General features: G+C 42.4%; 2 protein-coding genes across 2 annotated transcripts; both read left to right on the forward strand.

The window, feature by feature from the left end:
- The first annotated feature begins 2,871 nt into the window (after positions 1-2,871).
- Positions 2,872-7,064, forward strand: PIP (prolactin induced protein). Its single transcript, XM_037150368.2, has 4 exons — positions 2,872-2,966; positions 4,860-4,971; positions 6,508-6,622; positions 6,897-7,064. The coding sequence occupies exons 1-4, from the start codon at positions 2,872-2,874 to the stop codon at positions 7,019-7,021; spliced, it is 447 nt and encodes a 148-aa protein (XP_037006263.2). The 3' UTR covers positions 7,022-7,064.
- Positions 7,065-16,132: 9,068 nt separating this feature from the next.
- TAS2R39 (taste 2 receptor member 39) lies at positions 16,133-17,092 on the forward strand. Its single transcript, XM_037150367.2, has one exon. The coding sequence runs from the start codon at positions 16,133-16,135 to the stop codon at positions 17,090-17,092; it is 960 nt and encodes a 319-aa protein (XP_037006262.2).
- Positions 17,093-23,767: the final 6,675 nt, after the last annotated feature.

Consider the following 23,767-nt stretch of genomic DNA (forward strand, 5'->3'; position numbering starts at 1 on the left):
GGCTGGGTGCTGCCCTGGAGGCTCAGAGGGAGAGTCCATTTCCTTGTTTTATCCAGCTGAGGCTGTTCTATTTTTTGGCTCATGTACCCCTTTCTACACTTTCTCTGACTCTCCTTCCATCTTTACATTTTTCTGACTGACCCGAGCTGAGAAAGGGGTCTCAGATATTAGTATTCATGTGTTTAGATTAGACCCCCCTGAAAGATATGGGGGGTCTCCCTGCCAAAAATCTTTAATATTGATCACATCTGCAATGTCCCTTTTGCCATGTAAGGTTATGAGGACTTGGATTTTTTTCTGGTGGGGGGAGCATTATTGTGCATATCCCAACTAGGAATGAAAAAAACTCTTTAATCTTACAAAGAGTACTTACAAGTATTCACACCAAATATTGCACTTATTATTGAACTATGAACAGCTTCCACTTTGCAGCCAGGAATATCACAGGAGGTCCTCAACAGTCACTTGTTAAAGTTTGTACTAGAGGCTCTAAGTGATTCAGCAAGTCAAGAGAAGATATAATATACAGGTTAGCATGAAAATCTTGTTATATTTGTGAGTGATATGTTTGCACATATAGAAGATCCAAAAAAAATCAATGAGCAATTATGAGGATTACTAAGTGTTTGTAAGACTTTGGACACGTGATCCATTTACAAAAAATATATATTTCTGTATACCACTAACAAACTAATAGAATATGGATTTGTATACCATACCATTGACATTGTCATAAAATGTCAAGTAACAAGGAGAAATTTAACGAAAGATCTTCCAGAGAAAACATTACTGAGAGAGAGAGAGAGAGAGAGAGAGGTGTTTATTTAAGAAACTGACTCACACAATAGTGGAGGGTGGAAAGTTTGAAATCTGCAGGACAGGCTAGCACACTGGAGACCCGGGGAGGAGTTACTGTAGGCAGCTGCACCCAAAGGCATTCTGGAGGCAGAATTCCCTCTTCCCCTCAGTCCTTTCTCTTAAGGCTTTCAACTGATTGCATGAGACCTGCCAACATTATAGAAGGTAACCAGCTTTACTCAGTGTCTATTGATTTAAAAATACCTTTAGAGTGGCACCTAAGGTTCGTGTTTTACCAACAGCTAGGTACCACAGTTTAGCCAGGATGAAACATAAAAGGAACCACCACACTAGCCTTGACGTTTACAGCACCTAAGATCTGTCATATATACTGAGGGTTCTGCAAGCTGTAGTTCCCCCTGGCCTATGTGAGAAGAGCCTCTTTACCTTCAATAGATTCTCATCTACCCCATTTGGAGCTCTGCCTCGTTGGGAGTCTGCTTCAGAGGCACATCCTCAGGGATGGGCTGTGTCTGCAAAGGGAGTTCAACCCCAGCAAAGAGGCCCTTCCTGGACTGTCCCACATGAATGCTTCCTACATTCCCTGGCTTTCCTTCTTCATTAATCTCAGCTAACATGTCCCTCTGATGAAAATTATTGAAGTGAGGAAGCAAAAGAGTGATTGTAAGGAAAATACAATGTGGGAGAACATTTGTAAAGGAGGCCCATTGTGACCGGGATGAGGTGAAATGAAAGCATTGTTCTTGAGCACATGGAACAGACACAAAGAAGGCCAAGGATCCCGACAATAGCTGCAGCTGTAAGTGAGAAATGACATGAATGACGCTAAGTTCAAAGAAATGAGGAGGGAGGTGCTGGAGCAGAATAAGTTGCAGAGCAATTTAGAAAGATACTTCTAGAAACCGGAAGCGTGTATCTAGATGTCGATTCTGAATCGAGTCTATGACAGCAAACGTGTAACTCCCAGAACTCTGATTTTTCCCACTCATGCCAGAGATGATCTTCCTGGCCTGCCCTCTGTCATGCAAAAAAGATGAACAAACTCCACAATGTCAGATGTCACGGGCTAAGGAACAGATTTAATCGATTAAAGAGAAATGTCACAATGTCACTGTCAGAAAGACTGAGTCTCCCTCCCATCCCAGGGAGAGAAATTCCAGGGTCGGAACCATCTTCTGGACACAGTTTGGGTCCTATTCTAATGGAGGAAACTCTTCTCATGTGGGTCTCGCTGTGCGCCTCATGCTGTGAGACAAGTGTACGAAAGTGGTCATATCAATAGTGACATAGGCAGACTGGTAGTGTCAGGAAGTCTGACATGGTTGGGGATGCCAGCTATTTACAGGAACAGTCTGGAGTTGACACATTGCCCTGGACTGGGGACTTTGGGTAGCTGGGGATCTTCAGCATCTGTGGTACATTAGCATTTCCCCTGAAATGAATCACAAAAATCTTTAAGTCACCCAGTGCTAGAGCCTCACTTCTCCACCATCCAGAGAGGCTCATCTCTGGTTGGTTGTGGCCCTTAGGGAAGCCCAGGCCAGCCTGGCTCCCTAACCAATTTTTTTAATGTCTCTTCATGAATGTAGTATAAGAGCATTGAGCAGATGTGTCCTAGAACTGTGACCTTAAGTCTGCCACAGTTGCTGGATTCTCTCACCTCCAGAGGCTATGGGAAGAAGGACTGAAATGAGGCTACAAACAGCTGCACAGACAGGTGTAGCATGATGAGAAATGAGAAACCACTTCTGTAAGCTCAGGAAGAGCTAAGTATCTATTGAGGTCCTGGTCATTCGGAGAAACTCTAGTACTGGGCACACGAGGAGAGATAAACTAACTTCTCTCCCAGACTCAAACACTGTAGTGAATGTTGACTTTTTCCATAGAAAAACAAACGAGCTCAACAAGGAAAGATCATGAGTGAAAAGGGGTAATAGAGCGAGTAGTCATGTGGGTTGGCATGGCAGCTCTCCCGCTCCCTGGATCTGCATATAAAGAGTATAGGGCGCCGGAGCCCTACTTCTCTGGGACAGCAGATCTGCCTCCTCCAGCATGCAATCCCTGCAGTTCCTGTTGAGGGCCAGCCATGCCGCCCTGCTCTTGGTTTTCTGTCTGCAGCTGGGGACCAACACAGCTCAGGAAGACACGTGAGCCATGCCTTTCTCCTTCTCTCTCTCACACACACAAATAATCTTTGTGGGGAGGGCTCCTCTCCTATCCTGGAAATCTATGTACCCCTTCCTGAAAACTTTTTTAACTTCCCAGGAATCGAATCTCATGAACCTATGCGCATTCCCACCTCTCTCCTCTTAGGAGGCCCGTTAATTCCCCTCACATCTCCACTGGGTGCTTCTGAGTTGCTCATGGACATAAGGCTCCCAGTACCCCTAATGTAGGCTGCAACTAACCATTAGTCTTTCTCCAAGCCTCTGACCTACACACTGTGCTGTTCATAATCTACATCTTTGTTATACTTCTGCTTGGTAAACTTCACCTCCTCACACCCTGCCTCCTGGATAGGAAGATTTGAGCAGGTCTGTGAGTTCCGACAGTAGCTTTGAGCACCTTTGGCAGGACTCACTGAGTTGATCAGAGGCCCTGAGCACTGATCCTTGGCCCCACGGTCCAAGGCTGAGCTTACCTAGAAGTTTAGGCATTCTTCCTATGCTGAAATCCAAACACAAATGTGAGGACCACTTGTTCATGGCATCCCCTGCCGCCAAGCGACCTGGGAGCAAATAATCATAGGCCAACTCATTGAGGGTATGTGTTTGAAGGAAGCAGAAAAATTGGGGCATGCAAAAATGCAGCAGTAAATGGGACAATTTGGAGGGAGAAGCAGGGTCGCTCATCAAATCTAGGGAGTTTTCCCTATAAAAAAGAAAAGTTTTGGATGCTGGGTTTCTGGACTGCGATTCTGCTGGTGCCCTCTGTGACAGGACCAGATGCTTCATCCTGCAAGAAATCTTCCATGGCTTGACAAGCTGATTTAATGGAGGGGGAGGATGGGTGTCCCCCCTGAGAGGGACAACTTCAGGTACAATGTCACTCCACTTAGCCCTGAGAGGTGGCAGATTGTTGATAAGCTGTGCTAATCAGGCTGACCAGCCACCCCAGTTTGCCCACAAGTTTCTTGGTTTTAGCACTGAAAGCCCCCCACCCCAGCAAACCCATCCTTATTGGGCACACCGGAAGGTGGGTCACTCTAGCTATGCTGGTCATCCTATCAGTCCTAAATTCATGTAGGGATGGGTAGAATGTACAACTCTCCCCTGCCTGCTGAGCACCAGAGCAGCTGGCAGAGAGGCAGAGTCTCTATGGAATCAGATATTTTCTCTAAAAAGTGCGGCTGGGAAGATCAGGGGCCAGGGACCAAGCAACAACCTCCCTCTTGCTTTCCCATCAGCAAAGGGAAGAAGACAGTGACAGCGCTGGTCCTGAGGCCTGCCCTTGCTGGCTGACAGGGAAGACCTGAGTGTTCCCTTTGTCTCTGGGCCCTTTTCCCTATCAGACAGAATGCAGGGTGGGGTATACAGTTTCCAAATAAGGCTCTGTGTCCAAATCCCCTACAGAGCTAAATAAATACAAATCCTATGCCCTGCCAGGAGCCAAAGAAGGGGGATCATCAAGAATGGTTTCTCCTCTAGTGCATTGAGTTGTTTGTGATTCTGTTGGGACAAAAATTCTCCACTAATGGTGACATGAGCCCTCCTGCTCAGTGGCCAATCAGCAGAACCTATAGAATTCTATTAGGAGATGTCATGTGGCATTATACCTTTATTGTTTCTATAATATATTTTTTGTCAGTGGAAGGAAAAATGATACTCAGTTTTAAATAAAGTATCCAAGGTGCTTTATTTAAGCAAAACTAAATCAGTACGAACTAACCAAACTACCTAAAAATCAAAACTGCCCAGGGGGTTCTGATGTCCCCAGCGAAACATCTCCTCCTTGCATTGTCCCAGTCCCTCAATCCTGCTCATTGTGCTCTCTCTCTGATGGACTGACCTCTGCTCTCCACCTGCTTCTGTCCTTCCCAGAGCCACTCGACAGTCGATTTTAATGGACTTCCAGGTGCCCCAAGTGACAAGGTCAAATGAAGAAGTCACCGGGAAGCTTGTAGTTCAAACGGAATTGAAAGAATGTATGGTGGTATGTAGCATCCCTGGGGAGGGAGTAAAGTGAAGAGAAAGCTTACTCCTTAATTAAGGAAAGTGCATTGGGTTATATAGGAAAACTATGAGACTGAAGGGCAGTGATAAAATTATTAATAACAAACTCGTGATACAGTAATATATATGTGTGTGTCTTTATCCACACATTAGCTAAAAAGGTAATACATTTGTAATGGGATGTTTACATTTTATTTTATAAAGATTATCTCTGTGGTGGCTGGGGTTGCTTAGCTTGATTGAGGGCCCTCAACTGGGTACTGTCTTGGATAACACATCACACGTGTCATCCTAGACAGCCCTGATCTTTTGTTTGGATTTTACAAGAGTCAAAAAATGTTGAATCATGAACATATATTGTTGTCAGTGTAACAAAAAAGATAAGCAAATCAAGGTTAAACTTCTCTAACAAAACACCAGCATCTCCAAAGCATTTTGAGTAAAACTGCAGTGGTGAGAACCCTTGAATTCACTGTCTGAGGCTAAGGGGCTATTCGGTGGAGAGTCACCAGCCAGTGGCCCCAGGCAGGTTTCAGGAGACAGACAGCCAGCCCCTGACATGCCCAGGGAGCCCAGTGATAACCCCCCTGTACCTGGCGTAGCGATGAGAGCAGGCACTGTTCTGAGATCTATGAATGTGTAATGCAGCACAACAAGTCTGTGTTTCTCCTTGTGATAAAATCACTCACTGTTAATGCCACTGTAGATCTCTGATGATGTTCACGGCAGAAGGAATACTCCATTTCAGTGGGAGCTCAGGAAAATAAAGATACAATTTCTTTCTGTCTGAGTTCACAGACTCGCTGACTTCTATTCACAGACCCCTTGGGTTAACCCCAGGATTAACCCCCCTGTGCTGAACATGAACTAGAACACGAACCAGATGCTGCTGAAACATACAGAGACAGTGCTCTGGGATTGTAAGTTGTAAAGCACTCTCAGGTTAAAGAAGATCGAAGCAAGCATACCTTCAAGGTTGCATTTGCTCATCTCACAGCCAGGTTGGGCAGCAGTTAGTTGTTCTCACACAACTGAGGAAAGCGAATATGACAGGTATCATGTTCATTACCGAAGGTCACCAAGTTTGAGAGGAGCACGGTGGAGGTCACAGTGCTGCAACAGGGCTGGCTTCGGCTTTCTCCCCCAATCAGTCTGGCTGCGGTCATGGGCAATTCGTGAAGCCCTGGCTGCAAACCCAAGCAAGCCTGCCCCCCAGATGGCCTGAGCCCAGGACGAGTGCTCCTGGACCCAGGGATTCACTCACCTCTGCCCTCCTGAGCCAGACACCCATGTGAGTCTATAGCACTGTGAGCACAGCACAGAAAACCTTCTGACCTAGACTTCAGCTCCTGAAATGATTCTACAAACGATCTCCTGTGCCTCTCCCCACCTCCATCCCTGCTCTTTGCCCACCAAGGGCATCCTTCTTCTCTCCTTTGACCCTTCCTCATCTTTCTTTCCCTTTCCTGCTCCCCATGCTAATACTAGGTCATCTTTCTCCACCCCCTCCTCCCAGATTAAAACTTACCTGGCAAGCAGCAAGCCGATTGATGGACCTTTTAACTATAGATACACTGCCTGCCTGTGTAACGATTATCCAAGAACCTTCTACTGGGACTTTCAGGTCAACAGTAAGTACAGGAGTTATTCAGGGGAAGACCTGCCCATCAGAGAGGAGAAACCGTAGAGAAGCATGGCTCCAGATAAGGTGCAGAAGGATGGAGCGGGCAGGGGGTAGGAGAAAGGGGGCAGAGTAGATGGAGACCATGCTAAGAAGGAAAATACATTTGCAAATCATTTGAGGAAACTGAGTCCCAGTGGGAAGGTACCTGCAACCTGTAGAAAGGTTAGGACACTGGAGGTTAGAGTGCCATTGGAGACCATCTTTGTCCTTGTTTCTTCCAGGTACTGTAAGGATGGCTGCTGTGGTTGATGTCATTCCTCAGTTGGGTATCTGCCCCAATGACGAGGCAGTGGTCCCCATCAAAGCAAACCGTTTCACTCTCCTGAGGACCCTGTTTGTTGTCTGAGCTGGCCGGAAGCCTCACCTGACTGCCCCGCACCCCACCTTACCCCCCCTCCCCGGGGTGGTTTTCTCTGAGGGAGCTTGGCTGGGGTATGCGATGTGGTCTGTAAAATAAACTTCTCACAGGCTGCACTATGTTCTATTGTGTCTTCCCTCCAAAATCTCTCCCAGAGAAGCCTCAGAGTGCCCAGACTTTCTAGAACTCTCTTTCTTTGAAGAAACTTTGCTGAGGAGAGCTTATGAGTTCCCACTGTCCATGAAAGAGGGAGAGAAGAAGGAATAGAGAAGAGCAGGGCCAGTCTCACAGAGAGGAAATACTGGCCCTAAAACCCAGCCCTTGAGGGGTGGGAACTGGACCAGCATCCAAGCCTCCCTGCTCTTTGGTTTTCTATGTCCCATTGTCCCCCCAAAGAGCCCCTGTGGATCCCAGGATATGGGAGTTAGCTGCATATAGCAGAGTTGGGGGCAGAGTCTGTGGCCCCCAAGATAAATGATAAGTGTTCTACCTATTGTCTTGCTTCTTTTCAAACAGCGAAAAATGATGGACTAAGTGATGCTGGGGGACATTGGGCTGCATAGCAGGCACAGTGAGTGGAAGAGCAGAGTAGGCCAGAGGGGGTGCTTCCTGAGTCAAAGTCATGGGCATAAAGGGGCAGAGGGCATCCGGGCAGATAGAGGAGTAGGCACCAAGAGCCCAAAGCATGCTCAAGGCAGGTAAGAACCTTGACATTGGGCAAGATTAATAGGCAAGCCAGATGGCCTGGAGAGGAGGCTGACAAGGAGACAGGAACAAAGTCAGTTTGTAGGGGCAAGAAGATGGGGCCCTAGCTTTTAGACCACTGAGCCTGAAGGGGTATCAGATCCAGCACAAGGAACAGCCATTGGGAAAGATCACTTCATATACTCAGTAGCAGTATTGATTATATGTCTAAGATGTGGCAAAAATGCACTGAATATTTTCATTTATATCCTTTATCACAGGCCCTCTTAAAAACTACTACATATATATATATATACACACACACACTCATACATATATACCTACTCATATATACATGTACACAATGGAATATTATTTACCCACAGAAAAGAAGGAAATCCTGCCATGTGTAACATGGATGAAATTTCAGGACTTTATGCTAAGTGAACACAGACAGCAAAAGGCTGCTGCTGTAGGACATCACTGTAGATGAGTTCTACAAAAGCTGAACTCATGTCTACAGAGTCGAGCAGTAGTCACTGGGGATGGTCTGTGGGGGAATTAGGTAGGTGTTGGTCAAAGTGCACAAACTTCCAGTTAAGGGATGCATAGTTCCAGGTATCTAAGGTACAGCATGGTGACTATAGTTAATGCTACTTGGAAGTTGCTAAGAGAGTAGATCTTAAATGTTTTCCCCCCAAAAAGAAATGGCACTTCTGTGAGGTGATGGAGGTGTCTGCTAACTCTATATGGTGATAATCACATCATACTCCTTAATCTTACAGAATGTTTTATGTGAATTATATCTCAATAAAGCTGGGAAAATATTAAAGCTAAACAAAACTTTAAAAACCACGTGCATTAGGTATTGATTTATTCAATAAGTAACTAGCAAGTGCCCTCTGTGCCTGCTTCAGGTGCTCTGTTTCCATCTTATGAGCAGTAACACGAGTTGCAAAGAACCACACACTTTGCCTTCACGTCTGGTGATTCACCCGAGCAGCTCTTCTCCAGGTCTCCTCCTGTTGAATAGTCTAGTCTTTTTCCTACCAGGCCCCTGACCAACCAGCCAACAGACTTGCTGTTGTTCAATCATCTGTGTATATTACTTCAAATCACATTTCCCTGTGTACAAAACTGATGACCAGGCGTACTGCTTACAACTCTGCCCACTGAGGGTTCTTCCCCACCCCCTCCCCCACCCCAGTTGAGTTTCCTGGAACACTCCTGAGTGAAGTTTCCATGTGGCAATGGTCCATCTTTAACTCACAGCAACATGCTGAGCCAACTCATCTGTAAGCCACTCCTATTTTTTTTCCTCTGAAACCTAGCCAAGGGGAATTCATCCACCCATGAGGCTGTAGGTCCAAATGGAAGAGCATTAGTGCAGCAAAAGTAGTTGACATGAAGTGTGAACCACCACTTTCTCTATAACTTAAGCCCTCTGGACCAGGTTGGGTCCGATCTTAGCTGTGCTACTTCCATAGTATGATGGATTGCTGCCGTAACACCCAAATATATAATCTGTAGGTCTGACAATTCCTCACTCATGATGGCAGACTCTGATCCCATGGTTGCTTGGTGTTTATGACCAGGTTGGGACTTTATAGTACCCCTGTACTCTTAAAAAAACAAACAAACAACGAATAGTTCTCTGAAGCAGATGGTATTGCTTTGCTCAAGAATCCTATTGGTCTACTCTGTAACTTGGCCCCTGGGGCTTTCCCAGAGACTGCACTTGAAGTCTTTAATCTAATAATTCTAATTAGATCTCATAAACAATGATAGTGCAAGAGAAGAAAGTAAAAAATAAATCTCACTTTGCCCAGTTTTTAACTACATTGTTTGCTTTTCAGTGTTGAGTTTTATAGGTTCTTTGTAAATTTTAGATATTAACTCCTTCTCAGATGTATTATTGGAGATATGTTTTAAGAATGGCTATCATCAATACATCAACCAACACTGAGTGCTGGTGAGGACGTGGAGAAAGGGGAGCACTTTTGCACTGTTGGGAAAGCAGACTGGTGCAGCTACTGCAGAAAGCAGTATAGAGTTTCCTCAAAAAATGAAAAATAGATCTTCCTTAAGACCCAGAGATTCCACTTCTCAGAATACATCTGAAGAAGCCTGAAATACTAATTTGAAAGCATAAGTGCAACCCTACATTTGTTGTAGCATTACTTACAATTGCAAAGATTTGGGAGCAACCTAAGTGCCCATCATTAGATGAGTAGATTAAAAAGCTGTGATTTATTTACACAATGGAATACTACTCAGTTATAAAAGGGAAGAAAATTTTACCTTTTGCAACATCATGGATGGACCTGAAGAAATTATGCTAAGTGAAATAAGCCAGTCAGATAAAGGCAAGTACCATATAATTTCACTCATATGTGGAATCTAATGATCAAAATGAACTAGTAAGCAAAATAGAGACAGACTCACAGATGAGCACAGAATAATAGCTGTCAGAGGGAGAGCTAGGTGGGTAGGTTTATAAAGGGAGTGAGCAAAAAAAAAAGAAGAGTGAAAAAACTCATGGACTCAGATGAACGCAGGGAGGAAGTGATGGGTGGTTGAGGAGGGTGTAGGGGACTAAAGAGTGATGGAAGAAGACTGGACTTGGGGTGGTGAACACACAACAGAGTGTATAGATGACGTGTTGTGGAATTGTGCAACTGAAGCCTGTATAAGTTTGTTAACCAGTGTCACCCCAATAAATTCTATAAAAAGGAAAATAATAAATCTCGCTAAGGTATGTAGATGCAAAAGTCTAAATAAATATTAATGAATTAAATTCATCAGTATATAATTTTAAATATGTTATGATTCCAACAGACACTGCTAGTTTTCCCTCAATAGTCATCTTTCTCTGTATCCAGTTGAATAGTGTTTTTAACCAGACACATAATTACTTACAAAGAAATTGCATTTCCAAGCAGATAAATGTTTCAGTATAACTAAATTCTATCAATAGTATGCAAGAAGAACTGTTACGTGGTAGTTCATAGGAGTTATTTTAGGGTCACATCAACACCTTTGTCTCTTTTTTTTCTTCTACGCTACCACTCTGCATGCAAATACAAATGTGACTGCCACCCTGAATTATAGGCTGAGGGCTACACCGTAGAGATGGAAGAACAATGAATGAGCCAGAAAAAACTGTCCCTGAGGACTTTGTGTAGCCTTTCATATTACTTCCAGATTTTCATATAAAACAGATGAAATTTCTATCTTGTTTCAGCATTGTTTGCTATCACTGTTTTTGTTATTATGTGGAAAAAGCCTTTAAATAAAATGTTTTTAAGAACTGTAAAATGTCAAAGGGAAGATTTTTTTTAACATAGCATATCTGAACCAATTACAAAATACAACTACAGGATTTTTATTTTGGGAAAATGTTTATTATTCTTTCATTGCTTTTACAATGTTAAAATAAAACATCTATGCAAAATATTAAATTCAATAGTCATTGCCAAGTAGTGGGATTATGAGTCCTTTTTATTTTTTATTTCAAAATGTTTACTTTTCATACACAAGAAGTAATCATTATTAATATCGAAACTATACTTGACCCAATCATATATTTTCATAGAATTCCTATATGTAAGCAGAGTTGTTGGCGTGCACATTGTGGAGAAAAGAAACACAGAGCTTACCATGTGTTGGATCTCTAGAGTGTAATACATGTGGCACACAAACCTTGATACCCTTGCAGAACTCAGTCTAGATTATCATTTGCATGTGGATTTGGTAAGAAAGAAAAATGGAAGGAAGGGATGGAGGGACCAAGGAAGGAAGGAGGGAAGGAAGGAAGGAAGATCCTTCTGCTCTTTACCTCAATCTGAGAGGAGTGACTGGGCAAGCAGTTTCTCTGGCAGGAAACAGAATCCCCAGGAGGAAGAAGCTCCCCTGAGATGTCGAAGCGATTTCTGCTGAAAAGAAGCTGCTCTGACTTTTCCCCAAAACCTCTGCTCACAGTGGAACAGATGTGGAAAGTATGAACAAATCTGCAGGATTCACACTGTCCTATTTCAGAACTTACTATAAAGTTACAATAATTAATAGTGTGTTCTTAACAGAAGGGTAGACCCATAGATCCATGAAACAGCAGAGACAGTGGAGAAGTAGTCCCCACACAGATACGGACGGCTGATTTTTGACAAGGGTGTCGAGGCAATTCAATGAAGTAGGAATACTTCTCTGTCAACAGAAGATTCTGGAACAACTGGTGATCCAAATGCAAAACAAACAAACAAACAAACAATAACCAAAACACCTGAACACATCCCTTCAAGTGGTAAATCAAACTAAATAGGGAAAGTAAGATTATAAAACTTCTCAAAAATGTAGGAAAAAACGTTGTGGCCTTGGATCTGGCAAAGATATAACATTAAAAGCATGATTCCTGAGGTGGTACATATCAGGGAAAGCTGCATTCAGGGTGTAGAGGAAGTGTCTATATCATCTTTACATCTGTAGGTCAAAACTTATTTCAAAATTAGTTTAAAGCATTACAAAGTAAACGGGGCGTGTTTAAGTCAGTCTTTCTGTCCTTATTGGTTCCTGGGTTTTCCTCTGCTAGAAATGCACTTGAATGCACCCAGAATGTATACAGACAACTGGATGGGCTATTTAGGTGTCAGTCCCCAAGGTCTACTTCAAAAAGTAGTCTATTCACCTAAACAGATTTCTTCATCCCACTTCAAGCTGCCCCTGGGAATTCCCAGCAACAACATTCTTTCCACAGAGGAACACAACTCAGCCCTAAGCTCTGACAAGCAGAGACTCTTCTGGAATGCCTCTGATGATGCCCATGACCCCTGTCCCTGCCACCTCCCTACCATGGCCCCTCAACACTGTGAACCCTCTACCCCTATGACTGAGGTTATTCCAGTCCTGTATACTGCTCCTCTGCCCTGTCTCCCAGCAGTGTTTCTCACACAGAGCGAGAACTGCTGTGCTCTCCCCTCAACCTCAACTTCATGCTCCCACACTTGATTCAAGATCCACAGGGCTGTGAAACTGCCCTTTCTCTGTGAGCCCCTCAGTATAAAGAACTTCTCTGTGCTGAGGGTCATTGACACCACTATTCATTAACCAGCCAGCATCTGTGTGCTGCCTTGTGGGGGTTGGGCACTGCACTAGGATCTGGGGATGGGATACAGTGATGAGCAAAACAAATGAGAGAAGCATCAGACTCCAAGGGACCCTATGTCATTCCCCCAAGGGACCCGTGGAAACCTGGGTGGCCAAAGTGGGGGAGAGACAGGGACCAGAAAAAGGCTCTCTCAAACCAGACCTGAGGTCCTGAGACACTCCAGGTTTGCTTGTACAGCATGTGGGAATCACCAAAGGAGAACAGTTGTTTATTACACTGTGTTCAAGGGAAATATTTGCAGTTCAGGATTAAAAAGTTAAAGACAAGATGGTAAGAGTCATAATGTGAAAAGCGAGTCATAATGTAAATGTAGCCGTTTTAAAATAGAGCCATGGCTCTATTTTAGGGAAGACTGTGTGTCATCATGTGTCCCATGCTTATACTTTTATATCAGAAACACCTCCACCAAGATAAAGGCATTACAGAGGAACTGCGTTGCTGGTCTCACTCCTCAGAGCCCTAGAACGTGTGAACTAGACAAAATAACCTAGGACTGAGCCAGCCAGCACCATATTCCCAACACCTGTCTGTAAAGCTTGCAAGGGACAGACCTCCTGACCAACAGCTGATTGCCCACATTCTTCATGATTAGCACTGCTGGGGATAGCTAAGGAGTAACCTAGCTTATCTTCACTAAGGAATGCAGTCCTTGGCTCATTAACACCAAGAGAAATCCTTTCCTTCTACTCATGTGATTATTTTCCTTCCTTTTCTCATAACACGCCCCCCCCCCGCCTCCACCCTGTAATGGGAATACGATTTGGGGTAACTGTTTCCCAAATAGCTACTCTTTGACCTCACACAAACGCTTATTGCCTCCCACTTTGGCGTTCTATTCTTAAGGTAGTAACAACTTGTCTAAAACAGTTCATGGGGCCAGAAAGCCATCAAGTCAGTGTTTGCCTTGTTGTCAAGGGAAAAACCAAACACTATGAAAATTTTCAGAGACATCTTACTCACCAGCCTTCCTGTTATTAGAATTACTTTATTATCGTTAATTATGTACAGTCATAAAAGTTTGTTTACTCTGCATAGGGAAGACTGTGTATTATCATGTGACCCATGCTTACACTTTTATATCAGAAGCACCTCCCTCCACCAAGATAAAGGCAACCCATGTTTCATCTCTTGGTTGTAATATTCCAAAATATGTTGGGTGGCCTTTGGGGGTTGGTTTTTTACCTTAATGATGGTTAGGCTATACTGGGAAAACATTAGGGAATTTTTTCTTCAACCATTATTTTCCTAGTTTTTTTTTAATGAAAGGTAAATGTATGTGTGTAATTATTTATATTAATATATAACAAAAGATATTTACTATTCCTCAAGTACTTTATTTTGCAAAGAAATTCACCTCTTGAAAATTAGTATCTCTGGCAATTTTGTGATTTATGATAAATATATGTATAATGTTTGGTCTTCATCCTTCTTTTTGGCATAGAGCTCCTAAAAACTCTTGGATTTCCTAAGCAGTGAGTGACAAAAAGTTATATTTTGCAATGTTAATGAGATGACTTTGGACTGCACCCAAGGATGGGTGCTGGTTACCAGAAGGACCAACACTGTGATCGGAGGGTTAGAAGAGTCAGTCCCACCCATCCCCCCCACCTCTGGGGACCACAAAAGGGCTAGAGACTGAGTTGAACCACCAATGGACAGCAACTTAATCAAACATGCCTGTGTAAAAATGCCTCCACAAAGACACAAAAGGACCGTGTTCTGGGGGCTTCTGGGATGGTGAACATATGCAGAGGTGCTGGGAAGGCATGGAAGTGCCATACTCCTTCCCACAGACCTAGTCTTACGCCTCTCTTCCATCTGGATGCTCATCTGTATCTTTTATCACATCATTTTCTAACACATCAGTAAACGGAAGTAAACTTGGGTTCTGTGAGCCACTCTAGCAAATTAATCAAACCCAAGGAGTGGCTCATGGGAGCCTCTGATTCACAGTTGGTGAGTCTGAAGCACAGGGTGACAACCTGGACTTGCAGGTGGCATCTGACATGGGGTGGGGACTGTCTATGGTACTGAGCCCTTAACCTGTGGGATCTGACACTACCTCCAGGTAAATGGTGTCAGAATTGAATTAAATGGTAGGACACCCAGAATCACTTGGTATTGGGAGGGGGAGACCCATATATTTGGTGACCAAAATGTCAGAAGTGAAGTGCCTGTGTGAAGTGTAAAGAAAGTCTTTACAACTGGTGAAAAACTGTTTATTTTTTCAGCTCAAGTGTTCTCCCCTTAAATAGTGAAACATCATAAAAGACTATCAGGAAAAAATGATACAGTCATGTCAGCACTGCATTTAGTCTTTGGAATGCACACACACACACTATTCCATAGGTCTAGGTAGGATAATATAGCCTTTGGGACCAGCTGGCTCAGGGACAAATCCCAGTTCTATAGCTCTCTGGGTCTGTGACTTTGGACAAGTTAGTCAGTCTCAGTTTCCTCATCAGGAAAGTAGAGATAATAAAAGTACATTCTTCATAGAATTGTTGTGAGGCTTAAATGTGATAGTATATATAAATGTGATGTTTAAACAGTACTTAACACATCATAAGAAATATACAGTCACACCTCAGTACTCGTCAGCTTCAGAACTCACCAAACCCTATATACATTGCATTTTTTTCAGCACTCGGCGCTTGCTTGGGACTCATTGCCCTTGCTAGAACGTTTATGAGTCACCATGCCACCCCTACAAGAGAAAATGCTTCATCACTCATCACTTGAAAAAATTTCATTTGGTATTCATTGGTTTCAGCACTGGGCACGAATTAGAGTTCTAGAATGAGTTAACAACAAGTACTGATGTACCACTGTCTGTGTCTTTAAAGTTATTATTATTTTATATCAGTTTTCTAAAGTAATAAGTGAGACTGAATTCAATGATGGCTTGGTACACAGATGTCTGAATTAACTGGAGCTAGTAAATAACACAGCTCTCAATACCATGTTAGTGGTTTATAAAAGAGTGTCTTCTCAAATCCTTCCCTTGGCCCCAAGATTAGACAAACACAATTGTAAGACAAGGGTGTGGGAGAGGATTAGAAACCAAATCCCTCCATCATTTGCATTTCCACATTTAGAACTAAGAATTCTGAGATAAACAAATGGAGTGAATTTGGAAATGCTACATCAACTGCTTCCTCCTGTGACATAAATTGTGCAAGCTATCAGGATCTGCCTACCAAATGCTAAGGAGACATTTTCTCTTGGACACCAAAAAGGAGTAACATCTCAGGATGACTGAAAAATGCAGTCCCCCGGAAGATGGGTTGTCGTCCTTGCATACCATCTTACTTTTCACAGTTGTAGGCATTGAGTGCATCATTGGTATCATTGCGAATGGGTTCATTGTGGCTATAAATGCAGCTGAATGGATTCAGAATAAGGCAGTTTCCACGAGTGGCAGGATCCTGGTTTCCCTGGGTATATCCAGGCTAGTTCTCCAAATCTTCATGATGCTAGAAATTACCGTGCACTCAGCAGCTCCACGTGTTTATAGAGAAGATAGCATCTATAATGCATTCAGAGTAAGTTTCATGTTCCTGAACTATTGTAGCCTCTGGTTTTCTGTCTGGCTCAGTTTCTTCTACTTCGTGAAGACTGCTAACTTCTCCTGCTCCCTTTTCCTCAAGCTGAAGTGGAGAATCAGTGGGCTGATGCCCTGGCTTCTGTGTCTGTCAACATTTGTCTCCTTGGGCTACAGTATGCTCTTCTGCAGTGGCATCTACACCACTTACTGTAACAGTTCTGTGCCTGTCTCCCCCTCCAACTCAACCAAGAAAAAATTCTTCACTAAGACCAATGTGGTCAACCTGGCTCTGCTCTACAACCTGGGGATCTTCATCCCTCTCATCATGTTCATCCTGGCCGCCACTCTGCTCATCGTCTCTCTTAAGAGACACACTATACGCATGAAAAGCAGTGCCACAGGCTCCGGAGACCCCAGCATGGAGGCCCACGTGGGGGCCATCAGAGCTACCACCTACTTTCTCATTCTCTACATTGTCAACGCAGTTGCTGTATTTCTCTATATGTCCAACATCTTTAATGACAACAGTTCCTGGAATAGTCTGTGCAGAACCATCATGGCTGCCTACCCAGCTAGTCACTCAGTGCTGCTGATCTTGGACAACCCTGGGCTAAGAAGAGCCTGGAAGCGGCTTCAGTCTAGAGTTGCTCTCTACCTAAAAAAGTAAACTCTATGACCGACCCCATGAAAGCATCACAGCACCTGGCCTGGCTAGCTCTGCCTCTCCTTCACCCAGACCTCTCTCATCCCCTTTCTTTTCTTGCCCAAACCTGAGCTGATTCTTTCACCTGGTGTGGTTTTTGTAGAGGAGTGTGATCTTCATTTCTCTCTTTTGCTTCGTGGGCACAATCTTAGTGATGCCTAGTATATCCTCTACCTGAGCCTTCTATTTCTGCCTCCCTTGCTCTATATAAAGCAGAGATTCTAGACACTGCTCCAAATTAGAATCTCTAGAAGAGATTTTTGGAAATTCCAATCTAGGTCTGATTCTAGATCAATTAAGTCCAAATTTCTGGTGTTGGAATGTAGACCATTTTGTAAGTTCCCAGCAAGATTCTGATGCGTAGCCAGAGTTGATACAGCCACCAAAATACAGGCAGACTCTGCAGCCTGAGCTCTTGGCACCCTCTGCTTCCCCATCCACTTGCCCTCAAGACATTCAGAGGACCCAGGAAGCCTTCTAAGGAGCAGCTGGAAATGCATTTTGTCTCCATTCTCAAAAAATACAACCTGAATAATATGCAAATATCTATCAAATTTAACAGTAATAAAATACCCTTAAACCTAAAAAGCACTAAGAATTTTTCTATAGATAAGGTAGGGTCATATATTGCAATAAACATATATGGAGATGTGTGCAAGAAGGTCTTCTTTGTGGCATTGTTCACTAATGAGGAGTCTCATTTATCCAAAGTAAAATATTGTGTAAGAATTTTTAAAGTGAGACAATTGTGTATATCCTGAAATGAAAATATTTCTAATATATTGTCATGTACAAAAATCGAGGAGATATTTTATATTCTATTTATGTTCTTTTATGAAATATGCTTATGTTTCTTATGTGTATAGGTATGTATATGAAGTTTCTGGAAGAGGGTACCAAAATGATTAACAGAGGACTTCTGAACATGGCTGGCTAACTAGGGAGAAATTAAACATTTATACTACATTTTCCTGCATTGATTGAACTATTCAGAACATGTATGCATTAATTTCAATTTCAAAAGAATTTTATGTAAGTATAGTTCATATGCAATCTTATATTGGTTATATTAGTTTCAGGGGTACAATGCAGTGATTTGACATTTTCATACTTTACAAGTGATTTATATTGATGTTATTTATAAGAAAGAGAACTAGATACTAAGTTGGGAAGATTTGAGGGAGAAGACTGTATAAGTTGACTGACCCTCTCACTATGTTTTTATAAAAAATGCAAACCTCCCAACCCATGAATTAAACCTCTCACTAACTCCTATTTTCCATTTTATTCACTCACTCAAGGGCTGCCATGGAAAAGGCATGGGTGTTCAGTCCATTGACATATCTAAATTCTCTGTCACTCTCTTTGCTTCCCTTCATATTCAGTTTGGATTACTGGTTAAGCATTTTACCCATACCCTTAAAAATACTTTGGGTAACTACAGATGGAAATTATGTCTGAGATTTGCTTTAAGATAATTTTGCACAGGGCAAAGGTGTGAAGAGTAGAGAGGTTTAGATTGGTCATATGTTGATGATTTCTTTCAAACTAGGTCTCAGGTACATGAGGATTCTTTAGTCTCTCCATTCCAGGATATGTTTGAAATTCTGCTAGTATAATTGTATATGAGTGAATCATATATATATTTTAAATACTCCAATTTCCTGACCCTCTCCCTCTTTATCCCAAGCATATGGAAAATCCCACATCTAGATGAACTCGACTATTTTTAACACTCCACATTGACCTCCAAACAGCCTATTGTTACTGGAGGATATTTTATAACTGGATGAACCTACGTTCTTAGATTCATGCTCTTCAGCCTTGAATAAGTAACATCATTGGGTACTTCTATCTTGTATTTCCCTGGAGAAGTCACACATTAACTACCCTGAATGACTATCCCTCCAGTCCCCCTTCTCCCTGATTTATTCCCCACTGACAGAGCTGCCCTTACATTCTCTGACAAGTCACTAGGAGGACATCCCTACATCTTCCCATTAGCAAACCTATAAAGCCACCTAGTTTCCCCCATATTCCTATTTCAATAGAAGGAGTGCTCTCTGTGAAGAAGAAAAGTAGAAATGCTGTAAAGACTTTTCTTCTATATATATTTCCTTCCTACAAGTTCCATTTTTGTATGTTTTCATTTTCTATCTTTCATGATTGAGCTTTTTCTCAAATATCTGGTGGCCCCTGAATGTGAGCATTAAGAAGCTGACTGTGGAATTTTGAAATTAATTTTTTAAATGTTTTAGAATATAAAAAATATATTGAAGCAGATCAGTGAGAGGCATCTCAAAGGTAGCACATTCAAAGCTAGATTTGATACAGGGTGCAGCCAAGGGGGGGGCAAAAAAAAAGATTTGTAATGGTGTCCAGAATTCAAGGTGTATAGGAATATTGGAGAGACATATAAGATGTCCTCACTCCCCCCGCCCCAGGGGGAAGGGACTAATGGAGCAGGCCCATTGAGAGCTATTTTGCATAGCAACAGTTTTGCAGCTAACCTCTGGAATGATTATTTAACATATCTATAACCTTTAACTGGTTTAATAGATACATTAAATAGCTGTGGCCAAGTTTTGAGACAGGGAGAAGAGAGTGGCTTCTACTCAAGATGGAACCAGGGGCTGTGCTCCTGAGTGAGGGTGCCTGCGTGAGAGCTTGGAAAAGATGGGCTCCAGGACATGAGGCAATAACTGCCCAGGTGAAAGGAAAAATCACGCAGCTTTGCCAGAATGGAGGTCCCTGCAGCCAGGTGAAGAAGAAAGACACACACTTTTGGTGGAGTGTGAACCCCTGCAGCTTTGGTAGAAGTGGCCCACCTGGCTTTGGGGTGCTTCCTTTGGCCACATGGCCTGGAAAGCAGGAGAGACTTTGACTGGAACTGAGTACAAAGAACTTTTGTCAGTGGACCATGAGGGGGTACCACAGTACTTTGGATTAACTAGAGATCCTGCCTGACACAGCTGATGATACCAGTGGCCTGCAACACACACGTGTGCTCTTTTCCTGATTTATGGTACCCAGAGTTGGGACAGTGGGAGAAGGGAGCGCTGTGTGGGTGTAGGTGTATACCCTAAAGGACTTTGATATTTTAGTGGAGGCTTTAGGCCTGAATAGCATTAAATAAACATTTAGTTTTCTTTTCACGAATCTCTGGCATTGAGAGATGTCTTTCCAATTGGCAGCAGACAGAAGAGCCCAGTAGATATTATTATTCTGTCCTTGGGAGGGGCCCCTGTTATGTAGCAATATTTGGCATCCCTAGGTGGACCAAATATCACCCCCCCCCAGACCTCTTGTTCGGTAACAATTCCCCTTTCAGTTTTCTCCAACTTATGAATATTAAATAGAATTGCAATATTTATAAAAATGAGGCAAATAATAACATTAATCTCACAGGAGAGTCCAGAACAATAATTAAGATATGTGTTCCTGATAAATGACTGATACAAGATAATCATATTCATTATTAAAAAGAACCACATCAGAAATAGTAACTGAGCCTGGCTGGTGTAGCTCAGTGGATTGAGTGCAGGCCTGAGAATCAAAGGGTCTGAGGTCTGATTCCCAGTCAGGGCACAGGCTTGGGTTGCAGGCCAGGTCCCCAGTAGGGGATGCATGAAAGGCAACCACACATTGATGTTTCCTTCCCTCTCTTTCTCCCTCCCACCCCTTCTCTGTAAAAAAAAAATAAATAAAATATTTTAAAAAGAAAGAAATAGCAATTGACATTGGATTACCATCTGCAGAACTTAACCTGATAAATTCAGCAAATAAAACTTATTCCACCTTCTCTTTCTATCTGAAAAGAATTAAGTTAGATTTCTTTTGAAATCAAGGCACTTCATTTTCTTTTCAAAAAAGTGCAGAGACCCTTAAAGGGTCTCACCTTCTGAACTTCTACAAGGAAATCAAGGCAAAAGAGCACAATGCAAGGGAGACCTTGAAACTCTCAATCTAGGGAAGAGGTGCTGCGGGTCATTTGAATCTATTCGACACAGGTCCAGAACTTTGGGCTGAGTCATCACTCATGACCTGGAGTGGGAAGGGACACCATGCTGAGAGGAGAAGGGGTGAACTTCCTCCCCCACTTTATAACCAGCCTATAGGACAATCTGTAAACATGGGCACTTCAGGGGTAGGCCTTGCTGGGCCAGAGACAGCGTTCCTAACATGTGCCCATCCTTAAAAGCTACCAACAAGTAATAAGACATTTTGTGGACACCATGAAAGCCTTCCAGGAAGGAACATGACTGTTTCAGGTGTGAGTGTCAGACTTGCATCATTATTGTCACATTGTTATTTGATCCCTACAGAGGATTTTATTGTTGTTTTTTTAAATGTATTTGATATTCAAAATGATAGTATGCTTCCTTGTACCTTAACAAAGTAGTTTTGAATAATGCACCGGATGCTGAAAAAACTGGTAGGTGAACTCTGTAAATGCCTTTCCCTCTCTCATCATTCTCAGGCGCTGAAAATGTTAAGTCAATGACTACTGGATTTTGGCCACGGGCTGCAGAAAATGCAGCATTAACACCATCATTGAACCACCTGTAAAAGAATATTTACAGGAAACAACAGATTCCTCATCAAGGAGATCCCATCCATCTGAGTAACAGATTAGGGAAGTCAATGTCCCATGTCACAACTGCTTGTCACTATTTTCTGATAATGTTGGAAGGTTTTACTTTTTTGCAAAATAACCTGATTGCCAAAAAGCTGTCAATTAAAAGCATCACCACTCAGATTCTCATATATGGCTTTTTAAAATGAGATTGTCAATACTTACTTATAATGAGGAAGAGGGCTTGGCAACTAGTATCAAGTGCTCCATTTGCATAAGACCAGTTCAGGGCTTATCATCAACAGAACTTGTCTTTCTTTAGCACTTTCTTCTTTTTTAAAAAAATTATATCTTCCTCTCCATTTTCTATAATCTTACACCCCCAAATCCCCTTCAGTCAGATTGTAGACCTGCTGAATAAAACATCTGTATCTCTTATCTTCTCTACTAACTTCTTCTTCATTGATAATTGCTCTGTATTCAGAGAAATTATTTTCTTTTCACTGAAATCATATATAAACAGAAGAAAAAATTTTTAAAACATTTTATTTATTTATCTTTAGAGAGGAAGGGAAGGAAAGAAGGAGAGAAATATCAATGTATGGTTGCTTCTTGTGCATCCCCTGCTGGGAACTGGCCTGCAACCCAGGCATGTGCCCTGACTGGAAATCGAACCGTGATTGTGTGTTTCGCAGGCCCATGCTCAATCCACTGAGCTACACCAGCCAGGGCTTAAACAGAACATAATTTTAAATTATATTTTTAATTTCTAAAAGCTTCTTATTGTTTCTTATTTGTTTTTAATAGCATCCTTTTCTAATTTTATGGATGCAATATTTTTTCTGCCTTCTCCAGGGATATAAGTTTGAATTTTTTGTAATTTCTTCAGGGGTCATTTATCCTGAATGTTTATCTTGGTCTTTGTCATTTAGGTTGCTCTTGTTTCTGATAATGCTTGGTTACTAACTCATGAAGGAAAATGAAAGACTGTTTTTCATGAGTAGTATTCCCCGGTAGGACATTCTCCTGCTTTGGAAAGGATGTTTGGGAACTCGGTTTTTTAACAGGGCCATCCTTACATCAGGATTGGCTTCTGTCAACTGGCTTTTCTTTTGGAGACATGAGCGAGGAACCTGACATTATCCCATAAATCTAAAATGGCATAGTAAGAAAGAATTTAATATGTGTGCACACACCTGCACTAGAAGCCATGCTTTTTTTCCTGGGAAACATGTTCGATTTCTCTTGAAAAGCATGACCAATATGGGGGCTGCTGAAGGTTCTGTGTGCAGTGGTGGGGAAAGGGTTGGGAGAGGGCCCTGAAGCAGCTGCCTGTCAGAAAGAATTTCAGCCATGCAGGTAGTTTTGCACCATGCCTCACTTCCACTACCCAAAGATAGGAACCTACATCCAGGTCCCTCAAGACTTTCAGTAAGCTGACCAGGCACCATATTCCCAAGGCCCAGCACATGCACATTCTGAACACCCCCTTCTCCACTTCATGCAAACTGTGCTGTAAGTGGTGGTTCACATCCAAGAAATGGGATGATGGCACTCATCTGCCCTTGGCCACCCCCACTTCTCTCTTCATTATCATGGGATTTGTTTGTTCTCAATTGGGTCTCAGAAGAAAGGAAAAACAAATGCATTTATGTGGTCTAACATTTAAAATAAAAAAAACTTACACAAAATTTTTAATTATTACACAAAGACTTCTGTTTCAAAAGTTCAATCTTGTATTGCCCAAATCTTAATTTGAGGTCACAAATTGCCCCAAACTGGTTTTCTACAGGAAATTTCTCAAGAAGATTTTGAACTGGAATGTGAACTCCATTGATAATAGGTTTATCTTGTTTTTGTTTCATGCTGGTGTGTTTCCCACCTGCTAACTTCAGTATGTGACCCCATAAGAAAGTTTCTCAACCCATCAAATTGATTGAACGGTGGCAGCTCCTAATTTCCTTTTCTTACTGGTTTCATAGAAAATTTCCTGAAATCTTAATTTGGTAAAAACTGATTATTGGGCTGAAAATGAGAGGTTTTCATCAATCAGTGGTCAGTTA

The sequence above is a fragment of the Artibeus jamaicensis genome, unplaced genomic scaffold (genome assembly GCF_021234435.1).
Source record: "Artibeus jamaicensis isolate MK-2021 breed Jamaican fruit bat unplaced genomic scaffold, CSHL_Jam_final scaffold_2172, whole genome shotgun sequence".
Lineage (NCBI taxonomy): Eukaryota > Metazoa > Chordata > Mammalia > Chiroptera > Phyllostomidae > Artibeus > Artibeus jamaicensis.

What these genes read in the sequence shown, in the direction of transcription:
- TAS2R39 (XM_037150367.2), top strand. Translation starts at nt 16,133, where the DNA reads ATGACTGAAAAATGCAGTCCCCCGGAAGATGGGTTGTCGTCCTTGCAT.
- PIP (XM_037150368.2), top strand. Translation starts at nt 2,872, where the DNA reads ATGCAATCCCTGCAGTTCCTGTTGAGGGCCAGCCATGCCGCCCTGCTC. An exon ending in AATTGAAAGAATGTATGGTG is followed by an intron (nt 4,972 to 6,507) that starts GTATGTAGCATC and finishes CCCTCCTCCCAG; the next exon opens with ATTAAAACTTACCTGGCAAG. An exon ending in CTGGGACTTTCAGGTCAACA is followed by an intron (nt 6,623 to 6,896) that starts GTAAGTACAGGA and finishes TGTTTCTTCCAG; the next exon opens with GTACTGTAAGGATGGCTGCT.